We start from the raw sequence: 17302 nt of genomic DNA on the forward strand, positions 1-17302 counted from the left end.
GCCTTGCCTGTCCCGTCTCGGGAGTCTGCCCATAACACGTTGACCGCTGTCCTGTGTCCTCTCCTCCTGGTGCCTGTCTGCGCGCCCGCCTGATGGCCCACGTGCCCTGTGCTTCCAGTGGAGAATGAGAACCACTGCGACTTTGTGAAGCTGCGGGAAATGCTGATCCGAGTGAACATGGAGGACCTCCGAGAGCAGACCCACAGTCGGCACTACGAGCTCTACCGGCGCTGCAAGCTGGAGGAGATGGGCTTCCAGGACAGCGACGGCGACAGCCAGCCCTTCAGGTGACAGCCCACGCCGGGAGTGAGCCTGTCTGCACAGCTACGCTGGCATCGGTGCCTGGGGTCTCGTGAGCCAGGGAGAGGGGCTGTGGGGACCCCAGTATCGCTGTGCCCGCATGATCCCCCTTCCCACCCCTGCCCCACGCTATCCCGCTGCCATCACACCCTTGGCCTCTTCTCTCTGGGTCTCCACAGCCTGCAGGAGACCTACGAGGCCAAGCGCAAGGAGTTCCTGAGTGAGCTGCAGAGGAAGGAGGAGGAGATGAGGCAGATGTTTGTCAACAAAGTGAAGGAGACAGAGCTGGAGCTGAAGGAGAAGGAGAGGGAGGTGTGTGCGCGCTCGGGTTTGTGGTGAGGCCAGGCCAGGGAGGGAGGGGCCTGGCGGGGTCCCCACAAAGCCCGAGCTCCCCCATTTCTGCTCCCAGCTCCACGAGAAGTTTGAGCACCTCAAGCGGGTCCACCAGGAGGAGAAGCGCAAGGTGGAGGAGAAGCGCCGGGAGCTGGAGGAGGAGACCAATGCCTTCAACCGCAGGAAGGCCGCGGTGGAGGCCCTGCAGTCCCAGGCCTTGCATGCCACCTCCCAGCAGCCTCTGAGGAAGGACAAGGACAAGAAGAAGTAGGTGGTGGTCCCCTGTCCACCCTGGCTCTTGCTCCCTCTGAGCGCCCACTCTGTCCTACTCTTGGCTCCTTCAGTTGACTTTGGTTTTCACCTATGCTCACCTCTTTACCTTTTTGCTCTCATTCCCACCTGCGTCCCCACTCATTCTTGCCCACCTTTCTTTTCCTCTCACTGGTGAGCTTGATATCGCAGGATACCAGGTCTCTGTGCACTTTCTGTCTTGCACAAGCGACCCCTTGCCACCCCCCACCTTTCCCTCTTCTCTTCTATCTCTCTTTTCTCTTTCTTTTCTTTCTTTCTCTTTTCTCTCTTTCTCCCTTTTCTCTCTTTCGCTTCTCTCTCTTTCTCTTTCTCCCCTTCTATAGCCCCTTCAGAGCTGGGGTGGTGAAGACTGGGCCAAATAGGCAGGGTGTGGCCCCTGAAAGGGTGTAGAGGTTTCAGGGAAGGGCTGCCAGGCCTGGAGAGGGCAGGGCCTGGGAATGTCAGCATTTCCAGATTCCAAAAGCTTCTGTGGTTTCTGCTTGGGCAGCTGTGTTGCATGCCCCTCAGTCTCTGAGACAGTAGATGTGGGACCCACACTGGCTGGCAGGTGACGGAGGGCAGCTGACACTTGAGCCCGGGCAGCACTGACCCCTTGGGCAGTATGCTCACTCCCTGTGGAAGGAAGAACCACAGCTCCCTGTAGGGGCTCTGGGGGTCCTGCTCGATAGAGGTGCTGCCCTTCAAGTTAGAGTTGGAGGAGAGAGGAGGACTGGGGAGGGCAAGGAGGCTTTTCCCAGCCTCCAGGAGTGCAGTCAACTTCTTGGCCAGGTGGGGGCAACTCTGAGTCATTTCTCCTTGGCTTTTCAGAGACTCCACACTCTCAACTCTGGCTCCTGGGGATCTCTCTCCTCCACCTCACTTCATTCAGTGTCCCAAACCACATCACACTGTGGGCTCTCGTCCATCCCTGCTTTCCCCTGCCCCTAGTCTGTGTCAGGTACCCTCTCTGTCTTGTCAGCTGAGGAATTAAGCAGGTGACTCCCTTTTTGCCCTCATCCTTGGGCTCCTTGGACTCCCGTTTCTCCTTGGAATGTTTGGCAGTATCTGTGTCCAGGCCGTCCTTTCCTTGCCTTGTGGTTAAGGCCATGCAGCACATAGGAAGCTGTCAGCTCTGGGATGCTACATGTGGCATTAGCCTGTCCCCACCTCCAGTACTGCATTCCCCAACGCGCGCCCCCCCACGCACCCACACCTTCATGGACACGGTCTGTCTTGCTGTTACTCCAGCCCCGTCACATGCACAGACGCAGGCACATACCTACCAACACACACAGCCCCCAAGATACACGAGCATAGAGGCGTAGTCACATCTAAGCTCCCTGAGCTCCATGAGCTGCTCCCTGGGGGAGGCTAGGGGGACAAAGCCGGGCCTTTAGGAATTGAATGCTTGTTCTTATGCCTAAGGCTTGTCCTCTGCTTTGGGACGGACCCTCCTCCTTTCCATAGTCTCCCTCATCCTGCTCACTGGTGCTGCCCCTCCCCCATCCGCTGGCACTGCTGGCAGAGATGATCCCCCGTCTGTCCCAGGGAGGACACTAGCCCTACATTCCCCTCCACTGTGTGAATTTGCTCTCTGCTTTGCATTTGTCTCCAGCCCCGGCCCCACGTCCAGCTCTTGGCTTGGTGAGCCTGGGGACTCTGTGAATTGGAATCCATGGGGATTTTAAGCGAGTGGCTCAGAAATCTGGTTTCTCCTGGAAAGGGGTCTGTGGGTCTGTGTCCCAGGTGTTGGCACCTAGCGAGACTTTGCCCTGCTCCCTGCCTACTAGGCCCAGGCCATCTGGTTTCAGAAAAGGCAGATAGAGTCTGCTAGGAAATAAGTAATGGAAAAACCCCGCGGAAATGGAAGACGACGATCTGTGGCCAGGTCAGGGCCAGGAGGTGGAGTGCAGGCCGGCTGCACGGGCACTGGCACACCTCTCAGGGTGGGTGTCCATCCCCAGTGTCACGTCTCCCTGCTTTTCCCGTGTGGCCTGGGTCTGGGAGACAGGCGTTCTCTGCCTGCTGGACATGCCAGAAAGCTTCAGTCAGTTTGGCCTCCGGGAGAGACCCTGTGCTCCCGTGCTGGCCTTGCAGGGGCCAGGAGTGGGCTAGGTAAGGTGGCCAGCAGTGCTCCTTCCTCCTGTCCTGGTCAGGGGAAGGGGGTCAGTGCAGAGCGCATTCGAGGTGGTGGGGGGGGTTGTTTCTCATGACCATTTAGTTGAATTGCTTTCATGGGTTGTACTTGGTCTTCAAATTTTAATCTACTTTTGCAAAATTACTTCCCAATCAGATCTTGACCCTCAGCCTGGGATGCCACAAACTGAAGCGAATTCTCTGCTTTGCTCGTCACAAATGCCAAACTGACTGCCCTTTCCCAGCGTCCAACTTGCTGTCTTTTGTTTCTGTTTGATTTGATTGTCTGCGTATCTTTTAATGTGTCTGTTTTTGTTTTGTTTGTTTTATTTTTATTTTTCAGTTAACGCACGCACAGACTTACATGTCAAGAGCGGACTTTAGACTTTCATGTGTTAAGTTGCTTGAGTTACACCTTGTGACCCTTCTTCTCCCATAACATGGTGTGAGGACGGACTGGGAGCCGGTACAGACTCCAGTGTTTACAGCCTTGCTTTGTCCCCTGCCCCCACCCCCAGGCTGCCCTGGGCCTGGTGGGCCACCCCTCTCTGTGCAAACACGTCAAAGCCATGAATGCTGGAATCCAAAACTGACAAGGTTTATTTTTTTCAGAGCCAGTGGCTGGTCTTCCATTTACAGTGTCACTATTCCTTGACGGAGCAGTTATGTGCCACTCTCGCGAAGGCCCCAGCCGGCGATGCTTGGCCTAATTGTTCACCGTCAAGATGGCAACTCATGCGGTGCCCTGGGTGTGGCCGCGTGGTCTGGTGTACATGCTGCAAAATTCACCCTATTCCCCTTCATTTTAATGTTTCTAACCTAGAGCTTAATTTCAATAATAACTTTAGGATACTTCTAAATTTTTATTTTGGCACAAGCGTGAAGACAGATAATATCCTCTCCCATTATTTTCATAAGTAACCCAGATTCCCTGATTTTTAAGAACTAAAAATATCTCTAAACCTTTCTTATGTATAAAGCATCCCTATAATATTTAGGGAGAGGTGGGCAATAAACATCCTGTAATGACAGCGTTTGGAATTTCTTTACGGATGAAAGTGGATCATGAACAAGGCCACGTCCAGTGTTGTAACGCGAATGTAAATGGAACAGCAGCCCAAGCCGTTGTCTGTGCGCTCCAGAGGTGCTACCTGTAAACAGGGACCAACTGCACGTGTGTGTTAAGTGTCTGACTCCAGCTAAGACCCCCAAACCAATCCTGCACATTCCCAGTGCAGAGGACTCCACTGGGAAAAGGTTTTTGTCTCAAGGTCGTTGTTTTCTGTTTCCTGGCTGGGTCACAAGGAAAAGAGACGAAGGTGTCTGACGTGTGTGGACAATTTCAGAAAACGCTACCAGCAAAGGAGCTTTCCCCTCTCCACTGCATTCTTCAGGGGATCATTTTAAAAAAGTACTAGGAGCGTCGATTCTTCTCTGTTCCTGTTGGTTTGCGAGCCAGTGGGAGTCAGGGCTGAGAATATGGCGTGATAAAATAGGAGGTGAAAAATGAGTAGCTCAAAGGAAGAATCTCATTTAATGTTGATGGGGCACTGTGCTGGGCACAGGCTACCCAGAATAGCGCGCAGCCCTGCCCTCAAGGAGCTCGCAGTCTAGAGCACTCCTAGTCGGAAGCCTTGAGAAGCTGTGCTAATTTATTGTTGGCTTGGTCGTTTGTTTTTCCTTGTCCTCCATCCTCCTACCCATCACTGTCTCCCCCTTTCTGCCTTGTCCCGCTTTACTGATTTCCAGGACCAAGTCCTGGCTTCATGCTGTGCTTCCAAGATGGGGCTCCATTCAGAGTGGGGAGGAGGGGTGAGCTGTGTGTGTCCGTGGCGACGCAGCAGGAAAAAGGCAGCCTCTCCCTCCTCACCAGGCGCGGAGCAGGCTCTATGGGTGCCCAGAGTGCGACTCTTCCAAGCGTCCTGCCGCGACCAGGGGTGGATCCAGATTTTGAGGGCCTTCAGTGTGGGCATTCAAAAGGCGAATTGGCATATACCTAAGGCCCATGTGGGCCACAAGTGACTTGGCTTTAGGGGGATTATATGTCTGGAGTGTCTTTGGTTGGGTTGAAGTGTGACCTTTAAGATAGCCTCCGTCACCTAACATATTTCTAAAGATGAGGCTCAGTGACCCAGCGGATTTACTGGTTATATAAGAAATGGGGACTCCTGTTCATGGGCCGATCTGGGGACTCTGGAGTGGACATATTCTGCCACCCATCCACCGCAGCGTGTGGGCTGCACCCCAGGCATACTGGAATGCCAGAATTGTGGCTGGTTACCTGTCTGCAGGTGCAAGGCTTATTAGCATCTCTGGGGAGACCCGTCACTGTTCAATTTGCTGGGGTCTGAGCTGCTTCCACAGGTCCCACGGGCTTTAGTGAGCCTCACTGCACTTCTCCCTCTCTGTGCTGCTTGTGTTTGGAAGTTTATCGTCTTTAGCTGAGACCAAATTAGTCCTGGGTGCACAAGGTGAGCTTAAAACGTGCCATTATTTAACAAGCTCCCGGCCCGGGACGTGAGCCCTACTGCGGGGCCTGACGTGCCGCTCCTTTTCAGAGTCATCCTTTGGCATCATCAGGGCTGGCGGCAGGGCTACGCCGGCATTTACTATCATGTCTTTCGTACGCCAAGTTGATGTTGGGTAGAATCATGTAATTTATTGTCCAAACTGAGACTTTTCAGAGTGAAAGGAGGTCTTGTAAATAATTATGCCAGATGAACAGCTGTAAGCTAGAATGGTCTCAGGCAGACCGGGACATAGGGTCCCCCGGTGATGGGTAACCCGAGTCTAGGTGGTTTGTAACTGTGTAGACTGACTGCATATGTTTCTGTGTGCCTACGTGTGGGTGCTCGTTAAGTGGGGCTCGTATTACTGGATAAGAGGCCCGAGGGACGTACGGCTTGCTCCTCTGTTATGTTAACAAGCTTTTCTAAAACTGCTTCACTTGTTAATTCATTTATTCCTTCATACATTGACTGTTTTTGTTCTTTTCCATTCACTTTGTACTTTTTTTTTCCCATTAAATTTTGCATTTATTTTGAGTTTTTGTGGTGTCTTTTTTGGGCAATAGCTTTTGTGAGTCAACATGTTTCCTAGCCTATTGATCTGCCGCACAGCTGGTAAAATACAGCTTGTCTCCTCTGTGACCTTTGTGGGGCTGGTCAGCTGCTGTAGGGTTACGTTTTAACAGTGCCTCCTGCTCTGGGCATCTGTGACAGGCTGCGGAAGGGGTGAGGGATGGAGGAACAAGTTAGGGAGAGAAGACACAGCCTGTGCTCCAGGCATCTGCAGTGGGCGACTGGGTGCAGGAAAGGGAGAGGGCAAACGCTGCCGTTTGAGAGTTTATATCCTTGTGGAGTAGGCTTGACATGGGACAACTAACGTTTGAGTTCTTGTGGTATGTTGGCCATTGCTCTAAGCTGCATTAATGCATTAATTCCTCTCATCTGCATAACAATCCTATGCTTAGGTACTGTTTTCCGCATTTCATAGTTAAGGCACACAGGGGTAAAGTAACTACCCAAAGTCACACAGCTAGTAACTAAGGGAATTGGGATTTTAGTATTGGTAGTCTGTACGCTCAATTCCTGAGCTATAGCCCCACTGCGGCGACCCGGTGGGATGACAGAAGAACAGCAAAAATGTAGCCAAAATTCAAGTGTGCGGTTTGACAGTGCAGGATGGTGGACCTGAGACGGTTTTGTAGAGGTGCGATGCCCTGTTGGTGAGTATTTGGTTGAGGAAGGGCAGACTGGTGGTTGAGGGAAGCGATGACAAGCTCGTGGGTCCATTTGTGAGGACCTTTCTCTGTTGGGCACTAATCTCTGGGACGACCAAAATGAGGAGAGGGGGACTAAGATCAGGGAGCTGACAGCCCAGCAGGGAGACTTGTGTGCAGACATCTCTAATGAAAGTACCGCTCCACTCTACCTGTGGCGAGGCAGGTAGCAGGGAAGCCAAGTCTCTACCGAGCTTTGCAGAGACTCTCCTTGGGAGCAGCACAGTACAACTCAGCTCACCTATGTGGGGGAAGGAGTATTTAGACAAGAATTAAAAAGGCCCATGCTGCTCACCTACCCCTCTCTCAGCCCATCTGCCCAAGTCACCATACCTCCATTTTCTGCAGCCACAGTCCTTCACCAGTCCCCGCCCATCTGGAGATGGGGACAAGAGCAAGACAAATTGTGTCCATATTTCTCCCACCACAGTGATCCCCAGTCTCTGATCTGAGGTGGGATAGGAGTTCCTGAAGAAAAAAAGAGGACAGCAGGATGGGACCTGGAATCCCAAGCACGCCTGAACAGCCTATCTGCTTTTCTTAAACTCACAAGTGGTACTTTGGCAACGCACAAGTTTGCTTTTCCTGTTGCTTCTGAAAGATGACAGGGCTGTCCCTTGCCCCAACCCAGGGCTCACAGGTCTGCCTTCTCCTTTTACTCATTTGCTCCGATTGAGAGATTTGCTCTGAGCACCCAGTTTACGCCCAGAGCTCCCTGATTAAGAGACTTTGCAGTTCTCCAAAGTCAGACAGTCTGTGCTTGGCGGGCCCTCAGCGTGAGCCCATACTTGCCCCATGTGGTGCCCACTCCAGTGCAAGGAAGGAGGCAGAGGGCAGTCACGGCCGTCTGTGAGTTGCCCTGAGCAGCACGCTGTCCCTCAGCCTCTCCGTCCGTGCTAGACTGGAGACGGCCGTTGCTGGGCCCGAGGAGATGATATTCCAAGTATACTGAACTGTCAGGTCTACATCCATGGTATCCGATAGACTGAAAATAAGATTCTGACAAGGTTGAAAGGAATTCAAGTTTATTTTTACAAAAGCTCCAACAAGCAAACTTGTGTGGAGAAAAGGTAGAGATTTGTACAGACACTAGTATAGTCTCTCTGGTCTGTGACCACTCTGCACCTACTAGCCTCCCCATGGTTTAGTGCATTTACAAAAAACCGCTGACTTCACAAATGACTGGTAAACAAGTGGTTCGGCCATTCCTATCCCAGCACTACTGACACAGCTCCAGCTGGCGGAGATGGCTGCCTGGGGAATGGCTCTTTGGAGTCAGGGTGTCAGAGAGACAGCTGGCTTCCCCCCCCCCCCCCCGGCCATGCTGGGAAGCTCCTAGCAGCACCGTGGCTGGAGCGGGCTCGGTCTCGGAACCTGCTCCTCTCAACCCAGAGCCCTCAGAGCAGTGTCTCCCCCACTGGGGGTCGGCTGCTAACGTCATTCTTTAGCACAGAGTGCCTTTGATTAAGTGAGCAGACTACTTTAAGAGTAACAAAGGAAAAAAACATGTTTTAGGCTTGATCAAATCACTACATCAAACAAAGCATACTTTACGATCCAGCTCTTGTAAGAGAAGACCCAAGACCGAAGTCAGGGCCAAGTCAGGAGCATGCACCTGGAGGGGGGTCCCATTTTTGCAATGATGGGCAGGGTCACTGGGACCTGAAGTGCTACATGTGTGCCTGGTGTAAGCCTGGGAAGCTGGAAGAACCTGGCCAGCTCCAGTGAGTGCAGCAGCGAGAACTGGTCAGTGAGAACCAGCCCGGCCCTTCAGCCCCAAGCAAGGCCCACCGCTGGCTTGACTGCATCCCTTGCTGCAGAAGGAAAACCAAGCAGCAGTGTGACTATTCATTCTTTCACCCTGGTCTCTGACCCATGGGAGAGAAGAGAGCAGGGTCTTGATCTGTCAGACTACGCTTCCCACCAGTGACCCTGACCTGCCTTTTTTTCTCTTCATTGCCTTCTAAAGACTTGGGAACTTTTTCTCAATTGCTTTCCAGTGCCTTCTTTCCTCCTTGTTACAGGATCCATAAAGCCTAGAATTCAGAGGGGTCCCAGCAAGAAGGGGTTGCCATTATGTTCTAAAGGATACTAAGGGTAGGGGCCCAAAGGCTGGGAGGTGGAACAGAAAGCTGTCTGAGCAGGAGGATGACTGCGCACTTCTCAGATGCTGCCCCACCAGCCCCTCGCAGAGGCTCAACTGCTCAGTACCGACCTGTAATTAAAATAGACTGGTCATGCTTGAAGCGGAACCATTTTACATTCTAAGTCAAATTTTGAGTGCTAAAATGTTAGTATAGAGCAATTTCAGGAAGGTGTAACCACTTGACTCAAGAGCATTAACCCCACCATCTTAGGGACATCCACCCCCAACCTCAGTGAAGCCGTCATTGGGCTAACTATGCATTCCATCTTACCCCGTCCATCCTCAGGGATTCTGACCCTTCCATGCCTGCCTCATGGCACCCCAGTACCTGGTACCATATAGTCCTATAAAGGGTGAGGCATCTGCAATTTAACCTCTCCCATAGTAGTAAGCTCAGGGTTGCCTCCTCCTTAGCTGCACACGTCCCCCCGGCTTCATCCCAGCCTCTTGACTACAAGGGCGGCCACTGACATAAAGCTCTTCTTCTGTCAGAGAAACCCACCAACTGGTCCAGTAAAGGAAACATATATCCCATACCCATCCAGAGGGCATGCCAAGTGTGCAAAGCCTGGCCCTTCGGGAGACTCTTCACAGAGTCCCTGTGGCCAGAGCATCTTCTGCAGCCCACAAGCGCCGGGAAGGGTGATGTGTACCATTTGGGGGGCAGAGCGCATCAGCTAGAGGGGCGAAGTGGAGAGCCTGGTCTGGGGCGAAGTTGATGTCTACCTGTGCTTTCTTTAGCAGACCAGATATAGGAGTACACCAGTCGGGCATGAGCCTCTCCAGCTCTAAGGTGATGATGACCAAGGCCAGTGTGGAGCCCTTGAACTGCAGCAGCTGGTGGCCCGCCATACAGTGCTGCAGCTGCCTGGTCAGGGACGCGACGTGGAGGGAAGGATTCCTCTGAGGCAGCAGCTCCACCACGTGGGGCCAGCCCACGATCACCAGGGCGTGGAACTAGAGACCGTGGTTTTTAATGTTAGAACCCAAAAACCCCTACCTTTCATAGATAAATGGCCAAAAGTGCAAACAATTTCAATTTCCATCAGGGAACACCAAATGTTGCCCCACCCTTTTCATTCCCATCATGGCCCCCCAAGGGACTTGAGGCTTAATACTCATTCTGTGGCCAAGTTGAGCTTCAGCCTTGGAGAGAAAAGACAATCTGCTTCTTGACATGGTCATTATGAGCTTAAAGTACCTAGATGACAATGTTTCCATTCTGAAAACAGAAGCATACTATTCAAGATTAAGGTAACAGAAAAGTTACTTGTATCTGTTTGACATGAGCAGAAACTGCAACTTGGCAACAGTGGCCAGTTTTCATAATGAAACAGCCCTTAGCGATTTAATCTTCATGCTTCATAACAGACCAAAACCCCATGACATTTCCACATTGCATAATTTTGCCTTACTAACAGATCATATCCTTAAGAATGACCATCATTCCCGAACTAAAAAAATACCAAGTAATACGACATTTTTTAAGTGCCAGATCAATATGGTCTAAAGCCTCAATAAGGATTGTGTGTAGGTGAATAAAGACAGCTAAGTGAATGTGTGTAAAGTGTAGCAAAAGCAGACAGCTTTTTATGTACAGTATTCATAGAATGGAAAGCTAAATATTTTTGCAGTGTGTATTTAAAAGAGAAACTCACCACAATAGTGCCGTCTAAAAATCTTTATAAAGTTAATTTAATGTCTTATAGAAGTGGGAGTCTGGTGGAACTGTGTTGGATTTAAGATACATTTTCACTCTTACACATGTCTTGAGCCTCGTGGGTCACCTCCCTGTGGTGCATGCGCTAGGGTGTGTGCCCGCCTGTGCTTGGCCGTCCTACGTTGTGAACAGCTGTTCCAAAGGTACCAATGAGTCTAGGGTGGACTCGGCCAGCTCCTCGTACTCACTATGGTCAAGAAGTCCAGCAGCATCCCAATGTAGAGGTCCCAGTGCAGTTTGTCCAAAATAGCCAGCTCCATCCTCAGCAGCTCATTCGGGGTATAGCCAGAGCCGTAGTGCTTTAAGAAGTCTTTTACGTGTGGAATTGACTGTAAAAAGAAAATAAAGAGGCCAAAGCGCTGTATCATGTCATGGTAACTTGTTTTCTTATCCATGGGAACTGGGCATCCATGACCCCAGTAGAAATGTCTTCGGGTGACCTGCCACAGAAAATGCTTCCGAAAGAGAAACCAAGTCAGATCTTGGCAGTGTGTCAAGTCCCCTGGTGGTGATGACAACGTGTAGTGAGTGTCACATGGTCACCCTCTGCAGACAGGTTTTCATTTTCATTCCAGTGGAGTTAACATACAGCGTTATGTTAATTTCAGGTGTACAATCTAGTGATTTAATGCGAACAGGTCTTGATCCCCAAATGCACTCCAGCTCATACCCAAAGGTGCTTTTGAGGGTGGGGCTGTGCCGTCTCCCCTGTTCAGCTGCACAAACTCACTCATGGTTTTTGTTCCTATCATTCCTGTTCTTGATCCCTACCATCCCTCTCTTGTCCCAAAGAGAAAAAGTATGCCTTTGAGCTTCCTGGTCTACACCAGACACAAAACCTCCTAAGGTTTTGGCAACACCATAGCTGCAGCCACATTCCCTTCAACCTTGATTTAAGGCAGCTCATTTCTGGAAAAACGATGACTTTTTCCCGGAAGGACTGGTAAGGCTTGCCTATGACTACACATTCAAGTACAGGTGCTTCAAAGACTATTCTCCTTTTTTTTTAGGTAAACAAAGTATTACCGTAGCTTCCACAGATGCTTCTTTTAAGGCTCATTTACTTGATTTTTAGTTGGACAGAAGCAACTTTGGGGGAGCACAAATTATATTCTAATGAACAGGGGTTAAAAGCACTTTTATGGAAGGTTTGGAACTGGACACACAAGTGATTTTTTTTCTGACCCTTCAGACCCTGAGCTCAGCCAGGGGGGACCCTGTGGAAATGACAGAGACTTCACTATCCCCTAGAGGGGGATAAGTTTAGAGAGAGAAGGAGGGGGGTCTGAGAAGGGTATTCAAAGAGAATCTCCTGATCGGAAACCACAGTGAAACTGCAAAGTCCAACCAATCCTGAAGCATTTGCGGGGGCGCCTCATCTCCCCCAGCATGTGGCCCTCCTGCCCCTCTCAAAGAAGGGTTCCGGAGTCCCTGAGGACCATCTTCATTGACACAGACAAGTCCTTAAGTCTCAAACAGATTTCTTAGATGTAGTTTCTAAGGGTGGACATCAGGCCACATGGTTTGGGAGGCCTTTTTCTTAGCTCAACAGCAGATGCTTCTGTTGGGTGGGAGGCCACATCAGACATCAACCAAGGAGGTAAGGTCCATCTGCAGGAGATCAGGCCTCTGGGTCTGCTGGACCAGGAGAATTCAGCTGTTCTAAGTGCCCATTCGTGGGGTCTTGGGGTGCAATAAAGCTAAAGAAGGAACAGCAGAGATCCTGGGAAGTTAATGAATTTTCCAACATGCCCAACATTCCTAAGGACACAGACTTTTCAGGAAGTCTGAGTGCTCCCATGTTAACACTCCTCTACTTCAAAAGCAGCCCAGACCAGACTGCAATGGATGCCTACCTCCTCTTCTTCGTTCACTTTGGCAGCGAGTCTCAAGGAGGTAACCATGACACATTGGAGTATCCTCTCTCTTATCTGCAAGAATGGAACAAACACATTTGAGCAGAACACGAATGCCAGAAACAAATGGTAAAGCACAGGCAATTACATTTTTTCCTTTTTTCAAAAAGAGATTGACTGTATTCCTCCACAAGTTAGTGCCATTTTAGATTTGAGCAGTAAATATGCTCCTGATTTCAAAACCGTAAGGGACTAGTCAATAGTCCTTTGTTAGGGGAATGAACCATGGTGGGAAATACAGCACCATCTCAGGGAACACACAGTCCCATCCTGGCCTCAGGCTGCACCGGGCTGGCCCAGACAAGCACCTCCTATCTCATCATACGGTAAGTCCTTTCCCAACCAGGTCCTCTCGGAAGGCCAGTCGACACTGAGCCAGACAGGCAGGGGAGTCGATGTAAAGAGGTTCCCATTACCGTTCTACCGTTTCGAACAAGTTCCTTAGTTTATGAGCCTCTGAGCATCCGGGATAACAGAGGTCAGGTTTCCCCTCCCACCCCATTGCCATCCTCACAGGCCTCTCCTACCTTTAATGAAACCAGGAGGCGGCCGAAGGTAGTGAGAGCCAGGTTAATAGTAGTCTGGGAGAAGTCGAAAATGTTCTTAAGCTCCAGGAGCCCCAACACGAGTTCCCGGACCTTGTGGCAGATCTCGACCTGCCAGAAAGAGGGGGTAGGGGAGGGCCGGGAAGTTCGTCGGTGGCCAGTCTCGGTCTGCCTGTGGAGCAGGTCTGCCGAAGGTGACCGGAGCGGCTGGGAGAAGTCCCTGCACCTTAAGTTGCGGTGGGACTAAGCGCTTCGCCGTTGCCCAGCCGCTCAGGGACTGAGATGGTCCTCCTCCTGGGCGAGACCGGCCCGCGATTCCCGCCTCGTGCCGCCTGGTGCCTCGTGCCTCGTGCCCGGCCCGCACCTGGGGCGGGTCCCAGCGCCGCGGGTGCAGCTCACCTGGGCGCGGGCGCAGGTGGAACCCGGCCGCGTCCCGTGCGCGCGCGGGGAAGGGGGTGAAAGCGCTCCCGGGAGGCCCCCGCCGCGGGGCCCGCTACCTGGGGTTGGCCGCCCCTCCACAGGCGCGCCTCGCGACCCAGGGCCAGTTGCAGATGGGCGACCAGCCGGCGCTCGTCCAGAGGGCCGCCCCTTCCCAGGGCGCGGGCCCGAGAGGTCGCTGCGGGGACGGCGCACCCGGAGCGGCGCGGAGGGCGGGGGCCGCAGCTCGGGGTCCTCTCGGGGACGGCGCGGGGAGCCGCTCTCTCGAAGCCATGGCGAGCGCCGAGTCCCAGGTGAGACCCTCCATAGCGGGCCTTTTATAACCCGGCGCCCCGGCCTTGCAGCTGGGGCCCCGCGGGAGCCGGGCGGGGCAGGCTCTCCCGGCCTTCAGCTGCCCCGGGCGCGCCCGGCCGGTCCGGCTTTGGCCCTGGCTCCCGGGCCGCGGCGCCCAGAGCGCGCGCACGTAGCCAAGGGGTCCCCTCTCCCGCGCTCCCGGTCCCGCCGCCCACTGTGAGAGTCTTTCCCGCGCGAGGCCCGCGCCCCAGGACCAGAGTCCCGAACCCGGGACGGGGCAGCTGGGGAGCACGCCGGCCCTGGAGAAGGACACCCGGCCGCGGACCCTGCGTCTTACCTCACAGGACGTCTTTGGGACACACAGGACCGGGTAGAGCAGCGTCAAGAGCGCTCCTCAGTCAGACAAGCTTGAGATGGAATTCTGACTTTGTGCGATCGCCTGTAGTGACTTGAACTCTCAGTCTCGGTTACCTCATCTCTTAAAAAGAGACAGTATCTTCCTCACAAAGTAGTTCCTTCATGCGTCCATCTTTCCCCATCAGCAGTTACTCAGTGAAGGCCTGAAATGTGTTAGGACATGACTGTGAATAAAATAGACATGGAATTTACATTCTAGCCGGAAAGACAGGTAATAAACATGAGTAGAATCCCAGCGGTTTCACTTCTAAGTATATGCTCAACAGAAATTCAAAAATGTGCACCCAGAAGACAACTACATAATGTTCAGGGCAGCGGTATTTGTAATAGCCAAACGTCCACCAGCAATTGAATGGGATAAACAAATTGTATATTCACACAATGGAATACTACACCACACCGAAAAAGAACGGATGAATGCTATACCCAATAAGAAAGGATCTCACAAACATAATACCGACTGTAGAGGGGCAGGTACGAAAGACGTCCTGCTGGATGATTCCATTAGTAAAAGCCTAAGAACAAGAAAAAAAAAATCTATGACATTAAGAGTTAAGATAGTGGTTACCGTTAGGGGGCAGTGGATAGTAACTGGAAAGGATCGCAAGGAGCTTCTAGGGGCTGGTCTTGTTCTATTTCTTGATTTAGATGCTGATTACACAGATATGTTGTTCACTTCGTGAAAATTGACCAAGCTGTACATTTATGATTTGTGCACTTTTCTTTATTTAAGGTATACTTCATTAAAAATGTACATTACATTAAATTTACATTAAAATATATGGGAATGTCAGAAGGAGAAGAAAGAAGAAAAGGAATAGAAGAAATATTTCAAGTGGTAATGACTGAGAATTTCCCCAGGTAATATTAGACACCAAACAACAGACCCAGGAAGCTCGGAGAACACTGAGCAGGATAAATGCCCCAAAATAATACCTAGGCATACCATACTCGAACTACAGAAAGTCAAAGATAAAGAAAAATTTTGAAAGAAGCCAGAGTGGGGGAAAGAAACTTACCTATAAAAGAGCAAAGGTAAGAATTACATTGCACGTCTCTTCCGAGATCATGCAAACAAGAAGAAAGTGGGCTGAAATATTTAAAGTGTTGAGAGAAAAAACTATCAACCTGGAATTCTGTATCTAATGAAATTATCTTTCAAGAGTGTTGAAGAAATAAAGATCTTGTATGTAGAGGACCCTACGGAATCCACTGAAAAACGCTTAGAAGTAATAAACAAGTTCATGAAACTTCAGAGTACAAGGTCAATGTACTAGAAAAAAAATCAGTTTTATTTCTATACAATACCAATGAACCACCTGAAAATAAAATTTAAAAAATAATTCCATTTCAGTAGCATAAAAAAGAACAAAACATTTAAGAGTATACCAAAAAAAGTGCAGCATTTATACATTGAAAACTACAAAACATCACTGAAAGAAATTAAAGAAGACCTAAATAAACGGAAAGACATTCCATGTTCATAGATTAAAAGACTTACATTGTTAAAATGGCAATAATTCCCAAATTGATTTGCAGGTTCAACATAATCTTTTAAGTTTCCAGCTGCCCTTTTGTGGAAATTTACAAGGTGCTTCTAAAATTTTTATGGAAATACAAGAGTGTCAGAATAGCCACAACAATCTTGAAAAGGCAGAACAAAGTTGGAGGCCTTAAACTATATGACTTCAAACCTACAGCAATCAAGACAGCATAGGACTGGCATTAGGTCAGTCTGTTAGATCAATGGAATTGAGTTGAGGGTCTAGGAATCAACAGTCACATTCACGATCAATTGATTTTTGACTAGGGTGCCACAGTAGTTCAGTGGAGGGAAGAATAGGCTTTTCAGCAAATGGTGATGGGACAGCAGGATAGTGATAAACAGAAAAATGAGGCTGGATCCCTATATCTTACCATATACCAAAATAATTCAAAATATATCATAGATCTAAATGTATAAGTTAAAACTATAAAATTCTTGCAAAAATAAGTCTTCATGACCTTGGGTTTGGAAATGGTTTGTTAGGTATGTACCAGAAGTACAATGCAAGAAAGGAAGGAAGGAAGGAAGGAAGGAAGGAAGGAAGGAAGGAAGGAAGAAAGAGAAAATACATAACTTGAATTTGATCTAAATTAAAAACTTTTGAGCTACAAAGAACACTCTCCAGAAATTAAAAAGACAACCCACAGAACGGGAGAAAAATTTATGCATATTGTATATCTGAAAAGAGACTTGTATTTAGGATTTAGAAAGAACTCTTACAACTTAATAATGAAAAGACAAATAAAACGGCAAAGATTTGAATAGACATTTCTCCAAAGAAGACGTTCAAATGGTCAATAAGCACATGGAAAGAGGTGCATCATTAGTTATCAAGGAAGTGTGAATGCAAACCAGCATGAGATGCTGTTTTACACCAGTGGGGTGGCTGTAGTCAAAAGACAAGAAAACAGCAAGAGTCGGTGAGGACATGGAGGAACTGTAAACCTCATATATTGCTGATGAGAATATAAAATCGCTGGTAGTGTGGCCACTGTTGGAAACAGCTCAGTAGTTCCTCAAAATGTTAAACATTACAGTAACTGAATGGCCCGGTGATTCCACTGGTAGGCATATTAGACCCAGGAGAAATGAAACGTGTTCACACAAAAACTTATGGCAGCAATATTCATAATGGCCAAAAAGTAGAAACAGCCCAAATGTCTGTCAACTGACAGATGTATAAAAATGTGGTATATCCACACAATGGAATATTACTCAGCCATTTAAAGTAAAGAAATACTGGTCTATGCCACAATAGGGTTGAAGCTTGAGAACATTAAGTGATAGAAATCATTCAAAAAAGGCCACATATTACATAATTCAAGTTATAGGAAATATCCCAAATAAGCAAGAGAAACAGAAAGTTGATTGGTGGGGCTGGGATGTTGACGAGGAGGGGGTGGGGGTGAGTGGGAGTGAGTGCTATGAGTATAGTTTCT

General features: G+C 49.8%; 2 protein-coding genes across 8 annotated transcripts in view; one reads left to right on the forward strand and one right to left on the reverse strand.

The window, feature by feature from the left end:
• The window catches only part of SEPTIN8 (septin 8), a 25724-nt gene extending 14645 nt beyond the window's left edge, over positions 1-11079 (forward strand). For 2 of the 7 annotated variants that reach the window (XM_087862288.1, XM_045794723.2), the window contains exons 7-10: positions 119-287; positions 480-612; positions 710-900; positions 9729-11079. In XM_087862288.1, coding sequence (XP_087718414.1) covers positions 119-287; positions 480-612; positions 710-900; positions 9729-9894 — 659 coding nt within the window. In that variant the 3' untranslated portion in view covers positions 9895-11079. The other 5 variants (XM_045794725.2, XM_045794724.2, XM_045794722.2 and 2 more) reach the window with 4 other exon arrangements.
• Positions 10863-15387, reverse strand: CCNI2 (cyclin I family member 2). The gene is made up of 5 exons (XM_087862462.1): positions 15364-15387; positions 13666-13920; positions 13151-13279; positions 12564-12638; positions 10863-11036 (listed from the first exon to the last, which is right to left on the reverse strand). Exons 1-5 carry the CDS (start codon positions 15385-15387, stop codon positions 10863-10865), a joined length of 657 nt encoding a protein of 218 aa, XP_087718588.1.
• Between the last annotated feature and the right edge of the window lie 1915 nt (positions 15388-17302).

The sequence above is a fragment of the Ursus americanus genome, chromosome 5, assembly GCF_024610735.1.
Source record: "Ursus americanus isolate L20-20 chromosome 5, mUrsAme1.1.p, whole genome shotgun sequence".
Lineage (NCBI taxonomy): Eukaryota > Metazoa > Chordata > Mammalia > Carnivora > Ursidae > Ursus > Ursus americanus.